Raw genomic sequence first — 18,219 nt, forward strand, 5'->3', positions numbered from 1 at the left:
TCTAGGCTCCTTAAAGAAATCACTTAAAACATATGCTCGAAGAGCAGGAGTAATCAAATTGTAAAACAAGAGAACCCAGCGAATTTATTGGACTGGACGAACTGGAATAGCAGGTTGGCGTCGACCTCAGCAAAAAGCACAAAAATAGTGCCAGAAGTGGCAAAAATTCCGGGTAGCACAGGTGCTGCTGGCCGAAGTGGGGGTTTGTTTAACTATTTTCTATTCATTTATGCATTTTGCTAATAAAAATTTCATTTTTGCTTAACTAAGTGAAACGAAAAGGTTGAAAGCAGAGCAAGGAACTCTGGCAAACGCTCGGCGAACAATGAAGGCTTTTATCTTGGCCGACTGCTGTTTGGTCAAGCCTTTGCCCCAGTACAGTGGTCCCTGGCTACGTATCTACGTATCCAGTTCGCCCATCTCTCCATTCTGCATTGGAGAAAGAGAAAAATCAGTTGGCGTATAATTTCGTTTTTCCATCGCCCACACAAATTATTTGCACTGTACTTCCGCTTTGGTGCCCGTTGTCTTGTTGCCTAGATAACATTTCCGTCATTCCCCTTTGTGTTGCTCCTTTTTCGGTTCCTGTTTGTTTGCAAACATTTTTTAAATTGTTTGCTGTAATTTGTTTCCGCACCCACACAACAAGAAAAACCATAAAAAACCAAAAAAAAAATGTACAAAAAATAGGCAAATGGCCCTTGCGCCATTTTTCGAGCTGTGTGCCATAGTGGGCGCTCTTTCTTTTGGCCAACAAAACGTAGTAACAGCAGTCGTTTTGTATTTTTTACGATTAAAAAATTATAATTTTAATGCTTGTCTGCCGTTTGGCTCAGCACGTTTGCTCCTTCTTTTTAACTTGATTTTTGTTCTGGCAAATGGCGGCGACAGCTGTGGCTATATGTCCTATAAATCCAATTTATCGGAAAACCCCTAGGAATATAGGTACGTTCACTATCCCGAATTTGGCAGCACGATTCAAAGACTTTTATTAGTTTCACTTTTTTCGGTGAGAATTTATGGCGAATTTTGTATATCTATGCGAATGTTTTACAGCTGTGTTTGGTATACAAATATTTCATTGTTTGCTTGGCTTGTTGCAGTCCAATTAATAACAATTACACAGTTTTAAAGTTCAAATTTCAGATGGTGCATTAAGAACGGGTAAAGGATATAATTAAGGTATAAGGTATACGGTATAAATGTATAATTAAGGAAATTTCAGCCAAGTGCTTGGCTAGTTACTGTCCAATTAATAACGATTACACAATTGTAATGTTTAAATTTCAAATGGTGATAAAAAAAACGGGTATGAGCTACAATTAGGGAATTTTCAGACGACAACTATTGAGTAAATTACATATCAATTACAACATTGATTTAGTTTTTCTGACAGCAAATAAATCCAAATAAATGGATAAAATCCTGTTTACCTTTCTGTAGATTTATTTGCATTGTATAAGTGTAGGGGTGCGTCATCTGTTGATTAAATTATACATATACATATGTATCTATTTGTAAGCAAACACTGACGTCATTTCAATTCTAATTCCGAACGAAATGAAAATATATAAATATTAAATAAAGTTTGCCACGTGCTGCACGCGAATGCAATCGAAAGTCACGTAGCATGGTGACTCAAAGTTTGCAACGCAAACAGTGAAAGTGGTGCGAAATCTGAAATTAAATAAAGCTCGTAATTTGACAAAGTTATTAATAAGATAGCTTTGCCGGCGTTTCAGAAAATTCTGTTTCACCGCATTACGTTACAATCGTGCTGGTTCGGACGTCAGCAAAGCTGAAAACTGTCATTCGAAGAACCGATCACACATCACGTAGAAATGCTTGAACTTTTGAAGGCGTTTTCAGTTAAAAACTTAATTAGCTGCAGTTCGGACGCAAAGTTTTCAAGGGAACTTCAAGAGCTGTACTCATAAAATGAATCACCTGGGCTCCATACTGCTCCTCCTGCTCATCATGTGCATTCAACGCTCACGACAGCAAGCCTTTGCGAATTCCGAACCTTTGACGGATAATGGGATTTACATGCCCGGCCTGGAGGACGACCTGGACTGGTCGGGGGCTAAGTGGCAGCTGGTGGTCCGCTTTCTGATGCAGCGCCAGCAGCTGCGTTTCTGCATCGCACTGGCCAGATTCGATGAGCAGCTGGTGCCCGGCACAGCCTGCCAGGCTCTCCTGGCCAACGGCCCGCTCATGGCCAACTGCGATATTGGTAACATCGAGGACCTGACCATGACCTTGCGCTACGCCTTCGGCGAAATTCTGCTGGACACGAGTCGAAAGTGTCGTCCTGGCCTGGAGCTATTCGGAGTTCGCTGCAGGCGGAGGGCTTGAATATTATTATTTTTATTCCCAGAATTAAAGTACGGACATTTCATATTTCAGCAACGCCAACTGCCAAATTAAAACAGTTTAGCTTAACATTAATTTAGGAGATTTCCATTTATGACATACAACAACTCAAATACTTTTCCAATGGCTATTTCTAATGAATATTGATGTATTTCTATGCGCCGATTCGATACTAAGCCAAGTGATGCCAAAAATAAGTGCATTAGTTTGAGTTTGTCACTAACAAATTAGTAACTAATGGAAAATCGTAACATTTTTGCTATCTGCTGAATCTGCTAATTGTTTCCATTTCCATTTCGTCTCCTAAGTGCACTGCTAATTCACTTTATTGAGCAATTTTTCATCGTCTGCCCTGTGCTGTCCCTTGTCATTTCAATATGTCAATAAAAATCAGAAAGTAACACTCCGCCGTCCCCGATTCGCTGCCATTTGAAACTTGGAAACTGGGTGAAGGCCTGAGTCCGAGTGGCGAGTCCTTGCCAAGTGCAGTGCCTCCTCCCTGACAAATGACGATTATAATTTGTAAAATGCGCCCATCTTGTTGTTCCCCCTCCCAGATCCCCAGATACTCAGATCCTCAGGTCCCCAGATGGACAGATTCACAGATGCCGAGATGCACAGATCCTTGTCGCACCCCGATATGTTCGACTTGTGGCCTAGATGTTGCTGTCCGGCTATTTTCCCCATTTCTGTGCATTTCCACTCTCGGATTCAGTTTAGTTCATCGCAATTGTTGTTGCAATTAGCAGAAGCGATGGGCGGGCATTTTCCGGGCGGTAATATAAGCACAACTGATGGTTTCAATGGGGAAAATTGCACAGCGCAAATGGCCGATGGTCGTGGGTGGATAAAGTCGTATTGTTGCATTTCGCAATTACCGGCAAAACCGGTTTAGGAGCACAGCTTTTTCCAATTTCAATCGAAGCTGTGATATCCTTTTCAATCGATTTGCAAGACATCTTCGAACAAAAAATATGTGTGCCACACTCCCAAACGGAGCTTTCAACACAATAAACGCTTTTCAAATCAGTTTTCGCAATGAAATTGATGGGATTTGTGCATCGAGTGTGCAAGCTGCAGAAGTGCGTTTTAGGCTTTCAATGTATGAGACAACAAAATGTTTGTCTAGCTGAATAGTAATGGCTTAAAAATTAAAAATTTCGAAAAATAAGAATAGTTTGCAAACTAATAGTAGGATATTTTTAAATATTTATTAAATTTCTAACTTAATATGATCACTTATTATAAACAAACCTCCACTTTTAACATTGCTGTTAATTGATTTTTTGCACAAATTTACTAACTTTGCTTTATTACCGTATGTAGCTCAAACTGGCATATAATTTAAAATAAGTTTTAAATTGAGTTCCATTGGCTTTTGCAGCGACTGTTGTTTAAGCGTTTATCTGCCACTTTCAAGGACTCTTCAAGCTGCTCCCCAAATTATGGACAACTTTTCTCCGGCTTGGCCAAAGCTAAATGTAAATTAATGAATTGTTTAAAGTACTTAAAATATTTACGCTCAAAGCAAGTGGATGAGCACTGCCACGCCTCCCGCCCCCATCTGGGAACCAGCTTCAATCCAGGATGCTGGGAGCATGGGCTGCTGACCGATGAATATGCAAACGATCCGCTACCCACGGACACTCCCTCCTCCAAGTTCGTTATAACGCAGCATAAGGTCAAGGAGAATAGTACACTGGTAAGTAGCATTCATAGGTCTAAAACAATAGAAATAAATAATTAAATATACCTTATATACTAATATATAACTGTATGAATAAGCAAGAGGGAATAATATATTTAGTTATCTAGGTGTAACTTATCATAGAGCATGAGAACCTTGGCATCCTTTGTCCCACGGTGCGTATACGCGATGGTGTCGAACGGTCATTAAGGCAGCGAACTGAGAGCCGTGCTGGCTGTTTACGCAGTGAGGAGGAGCAGCAGTGGGCAAAAACAAGAGGACGACAGTGGCAACAGTCTGTCCAGTGACTTCTGGTGCCACCCGTGATTTCCCGCCCACCAAGTGTCCTGCGGAGCGGTTTGTTCCCTCATTCCGCCCACTGTTTCCACTGTTTCTCCAACTGACTGACTGGCTGACTGTTAGTGCTGAGGCCCTCGTTTCGTTAAATATGCATAAACAAACGAAACGAACTGACTTTGCCACTTGCTCAGCAATGCTGCCACTGCAGCTTTGTGCTGCGTTTGAGGCGCTGCAGCCTTCTGTCCTCTTCGTCCTGCATTTCTGTTCAGCTCGAGTAATTAAATTTCGCTCGAGATTCCAGGCATTTCCTTCTCTGATTTCGCCCGAGCTACCAAACTCGCCGAACCCCCGCGCTATTTGCGTTGAAAAAGTGAAAAATCTATTAATGAAACGCGACTGGTAATAATTTATGCAGCAGTCAGCCGATAGCCGGAACTGGGGTTCATTTTGATAAGGAGGCAAGTGAGACTGGCTGCGAGCATGGGGTTAAAATGGCATCGACGGAACGTTGGTAAATGAGATCGAACAAGACTGCAATCACTGCCCAGACTCCCTTCTGCATCCTTCGAAGAAGGAGAAAACACTACAAACTGGCACCAAACTGATTGCATTATCGTGTGGAGCCAGGAATGAGCGACGTGGGAAGACAAAGGAATCGACCCAGAAAGTTTCAATATTAAAGGGCCACATGGAAATACTTATGGAGAACTGGCACGCTGTCGTATAATTTCAACCGACCAATGTGCTAAGAACTAATTCTCTTATATGGTGTAGTAATATATTTATATATATTTTTTTAATAAACTAATTAGTCAACAGCATATTGGTAATAAACTTATTGTGTTATTTTATTAAACATAACATATCAGTTGTAAATAGGGAAATATGCAGTACAGTTTTTTATTAATTCGACTTAATTGAATAATTTCGCATTCCATACAGTATTTCTTTTTAATGGTTTTTTTTATTAATAATGGTTCTAATTTTTGTGCAATTAAAGTTAACTTCGTTTAAGTGAATTATTCTGTGCATGTTTTCAGGGGGTTTTGTTCGCTTAACTTCAATTTTCCATCCGCTCGGTTGAATCACCGTGGGGCATCGCAATCGACTCGAGTGTCGGGTGGCAAGTGGCAAGGATGTGCGGCAAGGACCCACGTGTGTGTGTGTGTGTGTTTGTGTGCGATTCATTCGGGCTCTTCAAGGCTCATTTATGACCAGCATCGTTGGTCACTTTTTATGCATTTTCCCACGCTGTTTACTTTGTATACAAACGAGTGGCACTTACTTATTTTGTGCCATATAATGAGCCCTCCTGATGGTCGCTTATAAATTATAAAGCATTTCAACACACACACACACTCGCTGTCGTTCAATAAACTTAACGCTCACACCCACCCAATTTGATTTGTATGGCTTTTCAATTTGTGCTCTGGCGCTCTTTAGTTTCATACCACTCCGCTGGCTAGCTGGATGGCTGGATGGCTGGGTGGTCGGTCGTATTTCCTTTTTGCTGCATTTGCCATTGTATAAAATTTTGGTATTTGCGCCAATTTCATTCCAAATTGAGCGCTGCCCACAGTCGTTTATTTTTAATGCACCCAGGCCATCCAAGCATCCAAACTCAAACCCAAACCCAAACCCAAACCCAAACCCAACTCTTGCCAATCCAACCCAACCGACCCGAAACGGAACGGAACGAAGCAAGGCAGCGTGGACATGGGCTGCTCCTCGCAAGGATGTGGACCAGGTGCGGAATGGGGCTGGTGTGCCACATCAGAAGTTGATTTTTTTTCCACTTTCAGCTTGCCTGGCCTTTATTTCCCGATTCCCATTTTTCTATTGTGGATTGTGGACTAGCTGAGGGATTTCGGCTTTATTTGCTTGTATGTCTGCTTTTGGGAACGGAACACGTGTTGATTTGCCCCACCATAATGCTTTACCAAGTTCTAGCCTTAAATACTACACATATTCTGCAACGGCAACGGCAACTGCAACTCAATATCAATTTTCGGTTTTATTTTAAATCCATTGTGGAAAATTACGAGCCCCAACAGTGCACTGGCAAGAGCATCCAAATTGCGTTGCGCCGCCCACATGAAATCGCATTTTTTCCCAATTTGGTCCTTTGTATTATTTGCAGTGTGCTTTTTGGACATTGTGTCCTGCCGGATGCCAAACATTCGCTGCACAGCAGGACACTCAGGCGAATTGCAGTGGTCGCAACTGAATGGGTGGGAGTGGAGGTTACTCCTGCAAGGAGTCGGATTAGTTGGGCCAAAACGCAGCCGAAGGCGAAGGCGAAGGCAAAGGAGGGCCCCAAGTGCGCTCAAGATTTATGGCTCATGATCCTCTGCATTTGCGGTTATACGAGGGGGGAATGGCCAACTACTTGGGGGCTGTGGAGCCATCAAATACAATCAAATTGATTGCCTTCTTTTTTTTGTGTATGCCAGTGCCGGCAGCAGGCAGCGCTGACCTATAATGCGATTTTGATTTTTTATTAATTTCTTAATTTGCAATTAGTTAATGACTAGCCAGGGGACACACACACACGAGTATACACGACACACACACACACACACACACACACACACACACAGCGAATTTTGAATGTGGAACGGGACCGAATAAATAACAAAATGGCGTTCTTCAATATCCGGCGAGCGGAAATTTCAATAAGGCAGCCACGGGAGGCTCCTTGGCCGTAATCAGGATATCAGGATATGGGCTCAAATGACTGGGCGAAAAAAAAATGAAAATGTGTGCGGCAATCAAACCTCGTGTATGTGGGCCGAATGGAGCGTGGCAAGTTTTGAATTAGTTGCGCCGAGAATTTCTGCATAAATCATTTCCTGTTTGTGTCAAAGGAGCAAAAAAATAAAAAGACGCAAAAATCGAAAAGGAAAAATGAAGACTGAAGATAAAAGCCCTGCAAAGACAAGGACAACAACAACATCGACGACGGAATGGAATAAAAAATGAAAAGCGAAGGAAGCTCCAAAATGACATGACAAAGTCAAAGCGACGAACAAAAAACAAGAGCAAGACAAAGCAAACAGCAACAATAACATTAAATTAGCATTTTTTATTACTTGTAGTTTTCGTTGCCCTTTGCTATATACATTCCTTTGTGTATGTTTTTTTATTCCGTTTCATTGCCGGCTATTTGCATAAGTTGACACAAGCAGCTACTAAGTAATATTGCGCATTCGACATGTTGGCCAGCGGCTTTAACTGGAAAATGCGTCTGTACAAGCGCTTCTAAAATCAGCTTCAAAATTTATCTGGGCTTGCATGTTTGCCTGTGTACTTCTTACATAATGCATTAAGAAAGTTCAAGCTTTTTTCTTATTGTTTTAGAACGTCTACTTTAAATTTAAATCCTCTGGCGCATTTGTATATATTCAAAATAAGTAACCACTGCCATTTAAAGTAATTGCAAATTGAATTGCCCGAAAACGAAACGGAAAAGTGCAGCTCTTCGATTTTCTATCTTTGGAAAAATGTAAATGTTCCCTGTTGTGCGATAGTTTAACTGTTATGGCCACTGTCTTCCTACCCTTCATTCAGATGTCTGCTGAAATATGTATGAAATCTTACACATTTATTACAGAAGAGCGGAGAAAACAAAAGGCGAACCGAAGGAGCCGGGCACATCTGCATGGATTTCCACCGCTTTCCCATCCGCAGCTCCCCTGCTCCACTGCTCCACTGGTTCGCTTGTCCACTGGTCCACGTATAAATTGTATGTACACTTACTTACTTCTGCAAACAATGAAGGCTCCGTGACGTGACTTAGTCCTGGGGCTGGTCAGCTGGAACTCGTCTGCCATTGTCCACAACTCCTTGCCGCCCATCCGCCTTCCGTTTCTGGGTCGTTGGCTGCCAAGTGCAACGATTTCGGTTTCCATTGGCATTATGTAGTTTAAGATTTCACCCGAATGGGCATGCATATGTGTGCTCCGTGTATTTACATATATTTATGGCTAAAGTAAGGCATGTCCTGCGGCCAAAAGATATTGTAAACATCAACGCATCTCTGTCTTCTTGAGTACTGTGTGCGAGTGGAGGGAGCAGCACATGTAAGGACTGCTGTCACAGGATAGTCATCTTTTCGGATAATTGAAAACTTTGGTGACTTTTCATTAAACTTTTACAGTTCAGAGGTTGTCAAAATATCTGACCAAGTGGAAAACCATAAAATGTGAATTATGGTAATCGAGAGTTAATAAGTACAGCTGAGTGCTGATGTGTTAATTGAAATTTCTGCTTTACTTCTTCAACCGAAAATATCCATTAAAGCATAGACCAATCTTAAGTATAATCCTGTGGTAATTGGGCAATATATAGCAATTTACCTTACCATCACTCCGTAATTTACTAGAGCTTATTAATTAAATCGCATCAAATGAGCTCATCACTCATCGCACCCGGCCATTAGGTGGCTTTAAGTCGCAAATAAGCTTTAAGTAGCCACTCATTCGAGTCCCCACTGTGCCCCCCTCTCCCTCCCCTTCCCCAAGCAAACGATCCATCTGACACTGCGTCCTGGTTCCGGCCCTAACAACATTGTCAACATCGAACAAATCGCTGCCATCAGTTCTGCGCACATTGTTTAAAGAACATTTTAAAATTCAGCAGGAGCAGCGGACCGCTTATGTATGTACATATACATATGTACGAGTCCTGTTTGCCTGCGCTCTGTATATTATTTCATACGCACGCTTCTTAAGCATGGCAATAAATTTTCGTGCGAAATTTTCATATGCGTCGCCGTCAGCCCAAGGGGGCCGGAGCCACGCCCTCTCTCATCCTGACCCCATCCTCCCACAGGATGTCCGCACATCACGCGTCCTTGCGGCTTCGCTGGGACAACGTGGCATTCTCGAAGGCGTTTCGCCTGCTTGTTTCGCTTTTTGTAATTTTCAATTTAAGCAGCACAACGTGTTGCTCGCCAGCTCGCCAACTTGCCTCTTTGCCACATTGCCACATGGCCACATGGCTACACTAAAGTAAATAAACATTACATTTATGGCACTTATTCGTGGATCAGTGCGGCGTTTGTCTTGCTCTCCTACCAAGAGAGCTCATCAATAAGCAAGATGGAAGTAATATATAACTTGGCAAATATTTGAAATAAATTCATTTGCTTTAGACAGCAGATTTCTGAGTGTACTGCCCCCCGGTTTCTACCACTCCACCAGCATTTTGGGCAGCCATTTAGTGACAAATAAAGTGCCGCCGTATGCGTGTTAATTTCGCAACTCTTAGCAAATGACGCATACGACACGTGTGCCCCGGTCGCAGCTTAGTTGCAATTTATTTGGCGTTACGGGCTACAAATTGATTATTTTGTTCTCTGGACTTTATGATCCCTATTACCGACCCTTCAAGTGCCGATTTACGAGCCCGGCAATCGCATTCTCGCCTCGCATTTTATGCGACAGCTACAGTGAATTTATCGCCCTTTACCGAGATGACCTTAAAAAGCACACAATGTACATAGTTGCCGCTCGCTGTGCCCTTTATGATTGCCACAAATCGCATTATGACTTAATTTTTATGCCGCCGCGTTCATAACGTTTATGTAGTGTTAAAAGTACTCACAGCCCTGCCATTCGGCGGACCACATTAAATATTTAATTATCCGCAATGATCTGCAGACGTGCAACTTGTTGCTTGCCACGTCGTCCGGTGTCCTGTGTCACCTGTAAACCCGAGAAAATTGCCACCTGCCAGCCTTGCACTTGTCATTGTCACTTGTCTTTTGACCATCTGCCTGTTGGGTTGTTGGTGCACGGGGTTCGGGGGATTTGGGCATCTGCGGAGCTGGGGATCTGGAGCTTTAACGCCACATTGTTTTATGTCCCCTGCAGGAAAATTGCTGCCCACTTGCTGGTTGCAAGTGCAGCTGCTGCTCCTCCAGCTCCTCTTGCTCCTATTGAGCCATTAACGAAATCCCAGCAGCAACAAATTGGTTTTCACCCGGCACCCAAACGTGGCCTGAGATTTTCCATGGCCCGGAGGCCACAAATGAAGGTCGTCATCGAATAGGCGTCTGCTATTAATTGTGCTTTAGGGACAATTCGGTGCTTTTCAAGCATCACTCATATATGAAAGGTTACTGTCAGTGCAGCAATTAATATAGACGGTCAAGGGGGTAAGTAATACATTAAGATACTTACACTGGCATTGGCCCCAAATAACTTCTTTCTGCAACCGCATGCTGCATCCACACGATGGCTGTGCTGCGCATTTACGCAAATTAGCTAAGTGAAATTCAATACGCTTGGCCAGACTTTGTAATGGAGGTGAGAGGAGGTGAGAGGAGGTATTTGGGCGCACATCATTCCCTGCCGAAGCACATGTAATTGCCATTAAATTGACGTGATTGAATAAGCCGCACAAAGGGTTTCTTGTGCAACTCACACATTCAACGTCAGCATGGGACTGAGAATGTACAAGCAAATAATAATTCAGCACCTACGAATTAAGTTAAATTTAGTTCAGCAAAAAATGCTGAAAGGAGTAATGCATATAACAGGATTAAACCCTTGCCTTTGTGTTGCTGAGATAATATATATAGTTTCTTTGTACAAACAATCCCTACATATAAATAAATAGTAAAATTTTATCACTGCCTAATTCACTATTTACTTGCATTATATTTGCTCTATTCTGGGCACTTTTTTGTTTGCCATTTATTTGATTTATGTGTGGAGCTTTTCCTTCTTCCACTCAAATTTTCCTATCTCAAACCTTATCGGATTGACCGCATTTTATGGCTGTGCTGGCATTTCTTGGTGTGCCAAATGGGTTTGTTTGGCAAGCAAATTGAAAACAAATTGTACTACAGGAACTTAAGCAATCATTTCACGTTCACCCCGTATATATTCGTTTTTAATTCATTGTAATTCAGTACAAGTATTCGACAATTATCGACAGAAAATCTGTTGCTTGGTAATTTAAAAAAATATATATGCATATATTGCGGATCAAATCCCGGCTGATGTTTTGTGCTAGACATTCTTTTATGTTCTCTGGTAACTTGAGAAGTCCATGGTACAGGGCTTCAAGGCAAAAGCCTAAAAAAAAATGAGAAAAAAAGGCAACGTTGATGGGTAGAAGAAAAGAAAGTTTAACACTTGCTCATGCTTCTGTTTATTCAAGGTTGGCTTAGAAACGCGCACAAAAAAAGGTGACCGTCATTTGTTTTCTTGACACTCTTGAAGGCTTCTCAACAAGAGGCGGCTTAGTTTTTTTTTTTTTTTTTTGTTCCTAAAGGGTTTTGGGCCAGTTTAAACATTTCTTTATACTCTTCGCATTTTTGCATAATGCTATTTTCTTGGGCGACCAAAGGGTTTTGTCACTAAATAAGTCGCAAGTTGATATTAATAACATCTCATTATCGCATCGTTCTAATTTTCAGCGCTCAGATGAAATATGTTCGCATCGTCAATTTATCATAATGAAGACAAACGACGAGAAAGGATGACCTTCAAAAAAGTATTATCCCAGTTTTTAAGTTGTGGCACTTGTAATTGATGAGCTCAGCATCCACAGATTGGCTAAACAGCGATTAGCGAATAATAACTGAATGATAACTTATGCCAACGAAGAATTTCACACTGAGCTTTAAGAAACTGAACAAAATGAAGCAGAAATATGAAATACATCCCGACATTTTTCGAACCCTAACAAATGCTTTGTTAGTGCGAATTTTCCAATTGACTGGGATGAAAGGCAATCAGAGTCACAGCGGTACGACCCAAAGTGTCTTATTCTCGGTTCACTGGCCAGAATGGTCGAGATGATTGACTTCATGCAAATGTTCTTGTTAAGACCCATGTCTGGTTCGAAAATTTGCATTTGGCTTGTTTGACCAGTTTCACCAGTCTGGCTGGCACTGGAATAAAATTGAAATTGTTACCTCTTCGAACGCTTCAATTTAATTAATTAGAGTACGCACAAGACTCAATAGTCTGCTTTTGTTCAAATATATCTCGGGTTCCTCCCCAAAATCTCTGACTATTAATGTTTAACCAATGCAAAGTAACAACAAATAGTTGCAAGCGCACCCCATTTTGTGGTCCCTTTGGCAATTAATGTTGAAGTTTGGTATTGAATTGTCTTGGCATGAGTACAATTAGTTTGGTTAGTTACTGAACATTTTGGGGTTTCATGAAAAATCAATGTAACAAATGCATTTTTCATCAGATTTTGCAGCAGTGGTTTACTTAAACAAATTCAGTAAATGCCAACCATTTCCATTGCACAGGAAATTCCATAAATTTTCAAGCTGTAGCTCTATCGATCCTGCAAGTCTATATCTCTGCAGCGCGTTGACACCGCCAGACGCTCGGCATTATTAAATTTATGCACTTAACGATAGAGTCAGCAGAGGAAGCTGTTTCCGCGACTGCAGTGGCAGCAGTGGCAACAGTGCGTATACGCAATTAAATTTGCAATGTCTTCTGGCTCGCGTTGGATTGTCTGTGCGCGAGTGCATAAAGAATTACCGGAAATGAGATTGTTGCGGCTTTAATTTCGCCCAAATGATTTAAGATGACCTGCGGAATGAATGCACTTCGCGTGCCATCGAACGGGTAGGGCAATCCAAAAGTAACACATATTTCACTGATTATAGGCTTATTATGGCGGCACATGGGGTCATCACATAGCAAAGCTGGAAAATAAAAACACATGTTCATATAGCCTTGGCATTCATGAATACTAGTACTTACTAGAACTAGAATTTCCGGTATACACATATGTAGAAATACAACGAATGGGGGAAGACATTTTCACATTGAGGCGGCGGCTGCCGATTCCTCATTGGCCACAGTGATGGCCTTCTCAATGGTTCCCTTCAGCTTTCTGATGTCCGCATCCAGGTAAATAAGGCGCTCGTACTTGGCAGCCATCTTTTTCAGAATACCACCGAGTTGATTCCTAAGGATTTGCTGCATTTCGTCCTCGTCGGGACCTTTGAACGACTGGCCCCTCAAATTGCACTGGAACTCGTCCTCGGCCAGCGCCTCTGCCAAATTATCCTCGGTGTCGTCCAGCTGCTTGCGTAATCGGCTCAGTTCGTCATCCAGATCAGATCGCTCGATGGCCAAGGCCTCGTAGGCGGCTATCTTTTGATTCAGTTCCGGATTGAGTACCACGCCCGGATTGATAAGGCGCACAAAGCCCTTTGCCGATCTGGACATTGCTGCACAGTGTAGTTACACGGCTGAAGTTGGAGTTTGTGGTTGGGTTTTTTAGGTGGAGCAGTATTTGATTTCACTTAGAAGTAAATTTGTTCCTTAAATCCGAACAGTTTCTAGCTACCTACTTATGATTGGTAAATATGTGTTGCTGGCGTCCACTGAATGTATATCATTACTTTCTACAATCGCTTAGGGCAAACTGGTCTCAAATGTCTCACTCTTCAAACGTAATTGCTTTAGGATGAAAATATAGAAATATGTGTTAGCTATGTTAGTTAAGTTAACAAAATAGTTAAGAGTGGCTAGCCAATTTACGTGTTTCGGTGTATAAGAATGTAATGAAAGTGTGTGAAAGTCTTCCATGAGTAAGCGGCAGAAAAGTATAGTTTATCCCTGTCCCTTCTTCATTCATATGCTAATCAAATTTGGCAATCAAGAGGAGCTTTGTGAAAAAAAGCCTACCCATGCATTTAAATAAGAATAACCGCGGTCCCTTTCAAGGTTCACGTGTATATTTGAAGAGGGGAATATTGGGGAATGTACGAGTATACAACTCAGGGCGCGTGTCCTAATTAATAAGACCACCTCGACGCCATCATTGCCATTTGAGCCCAGTGGATTTTTGCTCCTTTTTTTTGTTGTTGGTTACAAGTATTTCCCAGCGGCATTTCGCGAAATGCAAAAACAACAAGCGCGAACACAATGGACGGAGTGTAGCGTTAAAATGATGAAAAGAAACAAAGGAGGATAGAGATATCGCATTATGGACAAAAGCAGGCCAAACCAGTCCAAAAATAAAATGAAAAAATTATGCAACCGAAAAAAAAGAAAAAAACCCAGCTGGCCTGTTTATCCTCCGCTATTCCTGCAAATCGACAGTCGCCCCTTGACCAGTCTGCGTATTTCACGAATTTGTTTACAGCTCTCGACGTGGAGATCCTTGTTTTGAGGTCCTGCGGAACACGCGTGCCGAAAATAATCAAAATATAATAAGCAGACTCTTCAAGGCGCTGCCAAATGAGGCATGTAATAATTTTTGCTCTGGCCGAGTTTCTTCCACTGGGCGTAAGATAAGATTTATGGTGCGCAGTTTTGTGCTCTAATTGTGAGGTAGTAGGGGTATGTTGTTTCAGTTTTTTATCAAAAATATTACACAAGTACTTATTCAGGTCCAATAAACTATAAACACATTCACACTTATAATTAGTATGCAAATGTGCATTTGATATTCATACCCATTATGGGGGGAATGGGTTGTTTGTTTGGCTGTGGAATAATAAAGATTTGATTATACAAATATTAAGTTACAATTTGCTATTGCTCAGCTATATTTTGAACAATACTATGCTAAGGCAACCTTATTTTAAATCAGCATATGTATTTCATTAGGCTGTCATTTCTTCTTACTACATTTGTGATTGCAACTCCTGCACAGTATCTGATATTCGGGAGAGACACGACTCCTGGGCCATGCCCCGTCAAATTAAGCAATTTCCAACTCAGTTATGGAAGTAACATTTTTACGAGTAGTTCACAAACAATTCTATCCACTCGGATTTTTTCATTTATTCGTTTGCTCTTGGCTTTGCCAGCTTAATAGGCTTTGCACACTTTTAGGTTATCTTCAGTCAGTCGGTAAGCCGGATTACTGAAGGATTTCATGGGGTTTTCCTTGACATTTCCCTATCACTCGGCCCCTTGGTGGCGTACAACAAACGAGAGCAACAGCCCATGTAGACTACATCTGCCTACAGTTATGCAAATCACTTGCGGCCAAATTTGCTTGACTAACTTCCACTTCTTTCTTGCGCCGCAAGGTGGTCAGCTGCAAATTGCGAACGGAAGGATAGGCTCGGAAATTCGTCCTTCGCAAATGGAAATTGGGAAATGGGATGGGGAAAAGGGGAAAGGGACTAGAATGCGTGCACCTAGTTTGCCTTAATTTCCGCTTTATTCGGCAAATATATACATACGTTGCCGGGCGAGTGCTTTTTAATAAGTTAGTTGCCCGACATTCGCGCTGCTCTGTTTTCATCTCGTCGCTCTGTGTGCTCTCGCATAATTAAAAATGTACACACGTGCGCTCACAAGGAGACCACGTGTTAGGAGGGCTACAGGATGATGGGTGGTAGGTGGTGGGTGGTTGGTATCCTTGTGGTTTACCTGCGGTAAAGGATGATGATAGGGGGGAGTCCAGAGTGCAGACTGCGGACAGGTTATATTTACTTGCCGCCCAGCTACCTCGCTGAAAGTTAAAATACAAAAACCTTCGCATCATCATTGTTGCTCGGGGCGTATACTTAATACCCAGCAGCGGAAACCAGTAGATGAAGTCGTCGAGTAAGCTGAAGAGCTCAAGCGGAAAGTTTTTGTTAAGAAAATAAATGGAAGCTCGTAACATAAGACAGACTTAATAAAAAACGCAGAAGTACTAGTAATTTTCACTATTGGAATTATAGCACGTACGTAAAGGATGTTACATTAATTATTTAGAGTCACAGAGGTATATGGATCTATTTGAACTTAATATCTATTTGTTGTTACCCAAATTCACATTCTATTTGTTGGGATTTAGCCTAAAGTTTTTGTGTGTCAGTTGGCCGTGGAATTGCAATGGCTATCATAACTAAATGTTAAAAACACATGATGCGCATCTAATGTCCAGTTCAACGGAAAAGATTCGCTGGAAAATTGAGTAAAATGAAAAATGAAACATTTTGCTGGTTTGTACTCACCGATGGGAAAAACGATATTTGGAATATTTGCGCGAAAGATGAAAACTAACGAATTTTTTATGAAACTTTCTATACCATCGAATAGTAGATAGTATTTTTTTTTTTTTTAAATTTCTGGTAACCTGTTTTCGCCGCTTAATTGGGAAACTGCCCTCGCAGGCGGCTGATGTTTTGAGGGTTTTTGTGAATTTCTTGCTGAAAATCAATTAAAATCGTTATTCAATAATTGAGTGCATGCAAAACCAGTTGCAGAAACAAATGACATTCATTAATTTCAACTCTAGCTGGATGGGTGACATGCCGATGATTTACCAATTGAAAGTTCATTTCAGCTGTCATTTGGCGGTTAATTGTGAAAACTTGATTAACATCGGTTAATTGACAGTTGGGGGGAAACTGGATACACTTATTTGTTTTCTGCGTCGTTTTAATTAATAAAATTCGTAAAACAGCTGTTATAATTAATTTAATAAACAACTTACTCATTTTGGGTTTTTAGTTAATGCAATGGAATGTGGTTTTTCCTTTATAATATTAATAAACTCCAGTTTAGTGCATAGAGTTTCTCTAGAATTTTAAAGCTGCTTGAAGGACATTTATTTTTCGAGGCATTCAAGGACTTCATTTAGTTTCCAGGATCCATTCAAGGTAACCCTTTCCGCGTTTGGCTTCTGCACTGCTGGCAATTAAATATTTTTGCCGCAGTTTAATTAAATGCACGACTTTTGATGGCTTAAGAGGCCCATAGAAATATTTTTGGCAGCTGTCAACTGAGCCACTAAAAGCGCGCATGGGTTTTTCATTGCTGGTGACGAGCGAGGCGGGAAACCTTGAAAATGTTGAGTGCTGATTTAGCAGCTAGCCGTGGCGATGCCACGCCCACCTCCACGCCCATCCATAATCCATGGTTGCATGTGTGTGTGTGTGTGGGCGCAGTGGGCGTGGCCGGCCAGCACTTACCGCCGCAGCTGATTGTGCGTGACAAATTTCGAGTCAGCAGTTTGGCATTTTAACGCACTCGCAGTGAAAACTAACCAAAGTTCGGATATCCATAAGCTCGGAGCTTAGGCCCATCAATTCTGGCCATCGCCCACCCTTTTTGGCCACCATTTCCAACTCAATTAGCGCTCGCACAAGCTTTTAGCCAAACTCAGTTATTATTGCCTATGGTGTTGAAATAAAATGTGCGCATCGACAGCAACAAAATGCATTTGAATTAGCGAGAGCATTACGCACCGTGCAGTTGGCTGAAATATTAATATGTTTGGAAATACACAATTTACTGCTCTGTGCCATTATTTATTTTGCATTCATATCGATGGCTCGCGAACAAAACTAGAAATTTCCGATCAAGTTGATAGATGGCAGATATTAATACTCGTAAAACTTCAGTTTTATTATTATTAAATTTATTGTTATTATTTTTATTGCTAAAATTATAGTTTCTATGATTTATTAACACGGGAAAGTGTTACACAAAATGGTTTAGTTTTAGGTGATCTTAAAGCACATTATGTATGTAGCTTAATATACATAGAAAAATAATAAATTCACTGCTCTTTATACAGTTAAGTATTTGGTTAAGATCTCGATTTTTCAGCAATTTCCGGGTTTATATCTCGTCTGAATATTGCATTAATCGATTTTCATGCCATTCTTCGCCTCGCTCTTGCTTGGCAAGCAGACTCCAAGACATAAAGCACAAAACGTGCCTTAAAGTATGCCAGGCATTTTAATTAAAACTCGTTTCTGCCTTTCGCCCATTTACCGTCTTCCTCCCCCGCCCATTGGCCCCCGAAAAATGGTAGCAACCGTTATTCCAGCTTTTGCTTTACCTCAACTTAATGGCAGCTGCTGTCGTGCTTGATTACCCAAGTGCCACGCCCCTTCCGCCGCCCCACCCCGCCCC

General features: G+C 41.5%; 2 protein-coding genes across 2 annotated transcripts; one reads left to right on the top strand and one right to left on the bottom strand.

Moving 5' to 3' along the window:
* Nucleotides 1–1,854: 1,854 nt before the first annotated feature.
* Nucleotides 1,855–2,448, top strand: LOC120455192. The gene has a single exon (XM_039641137.2). It carries the CDS (start codon nucleotides 1,939–1,941, stop codon nucleotides 2,353–2,355), a length of 417 nt encoding a protein of 138 aa, XP_039497071.1. The 5' UTR covers nucleotides 1,855–1,938; the 3' UTR covers nucleotides 2,356–2,448.
* A 10,118-nt stretch (nucleotides 2,449–12,566) lies between these two features.
* Nucleotides 12,567–13,716, bottom strand: LOC120451848. Its single transcript, XM_039635834.2, has 2 exons — nucleotides 13,105–13,716; nucleotides 12,567–13,046 (listed from the first exon to the last, which is right to left on the bottom strand). The coding sequence occupies exon 1, from the start codon at nucleotides 13,573–13,575 to the stop codon at nucleotides 13,165–13,167; it is 411 nt and encodes a 136-aa protein (XP_039491768.1). The 5' UTR covers nucleotides 13,576–13,716; the 3' UTR covers nucleotides 12,567–13,046; nucleotides 13,105–13,164.
* Nucleotides 13,717–18,219: the final 4,503 nt, after the last annotated feature.

Source organism: Drosophila santomea, chromosome 2L (assembly GCF_016746245.2).
Source record: "Drosophila santomea strain STO CAGO 1482 chromosome 2L, Prin_Dsan_1.1, whole genome shotgun sequence".
Taxonomy (NCBI): Eukaryota; Metazoa; Arthropoda; class Insecta; order Diptera; family Drosophilidae; genus Drosophila; species Drosophila santomea.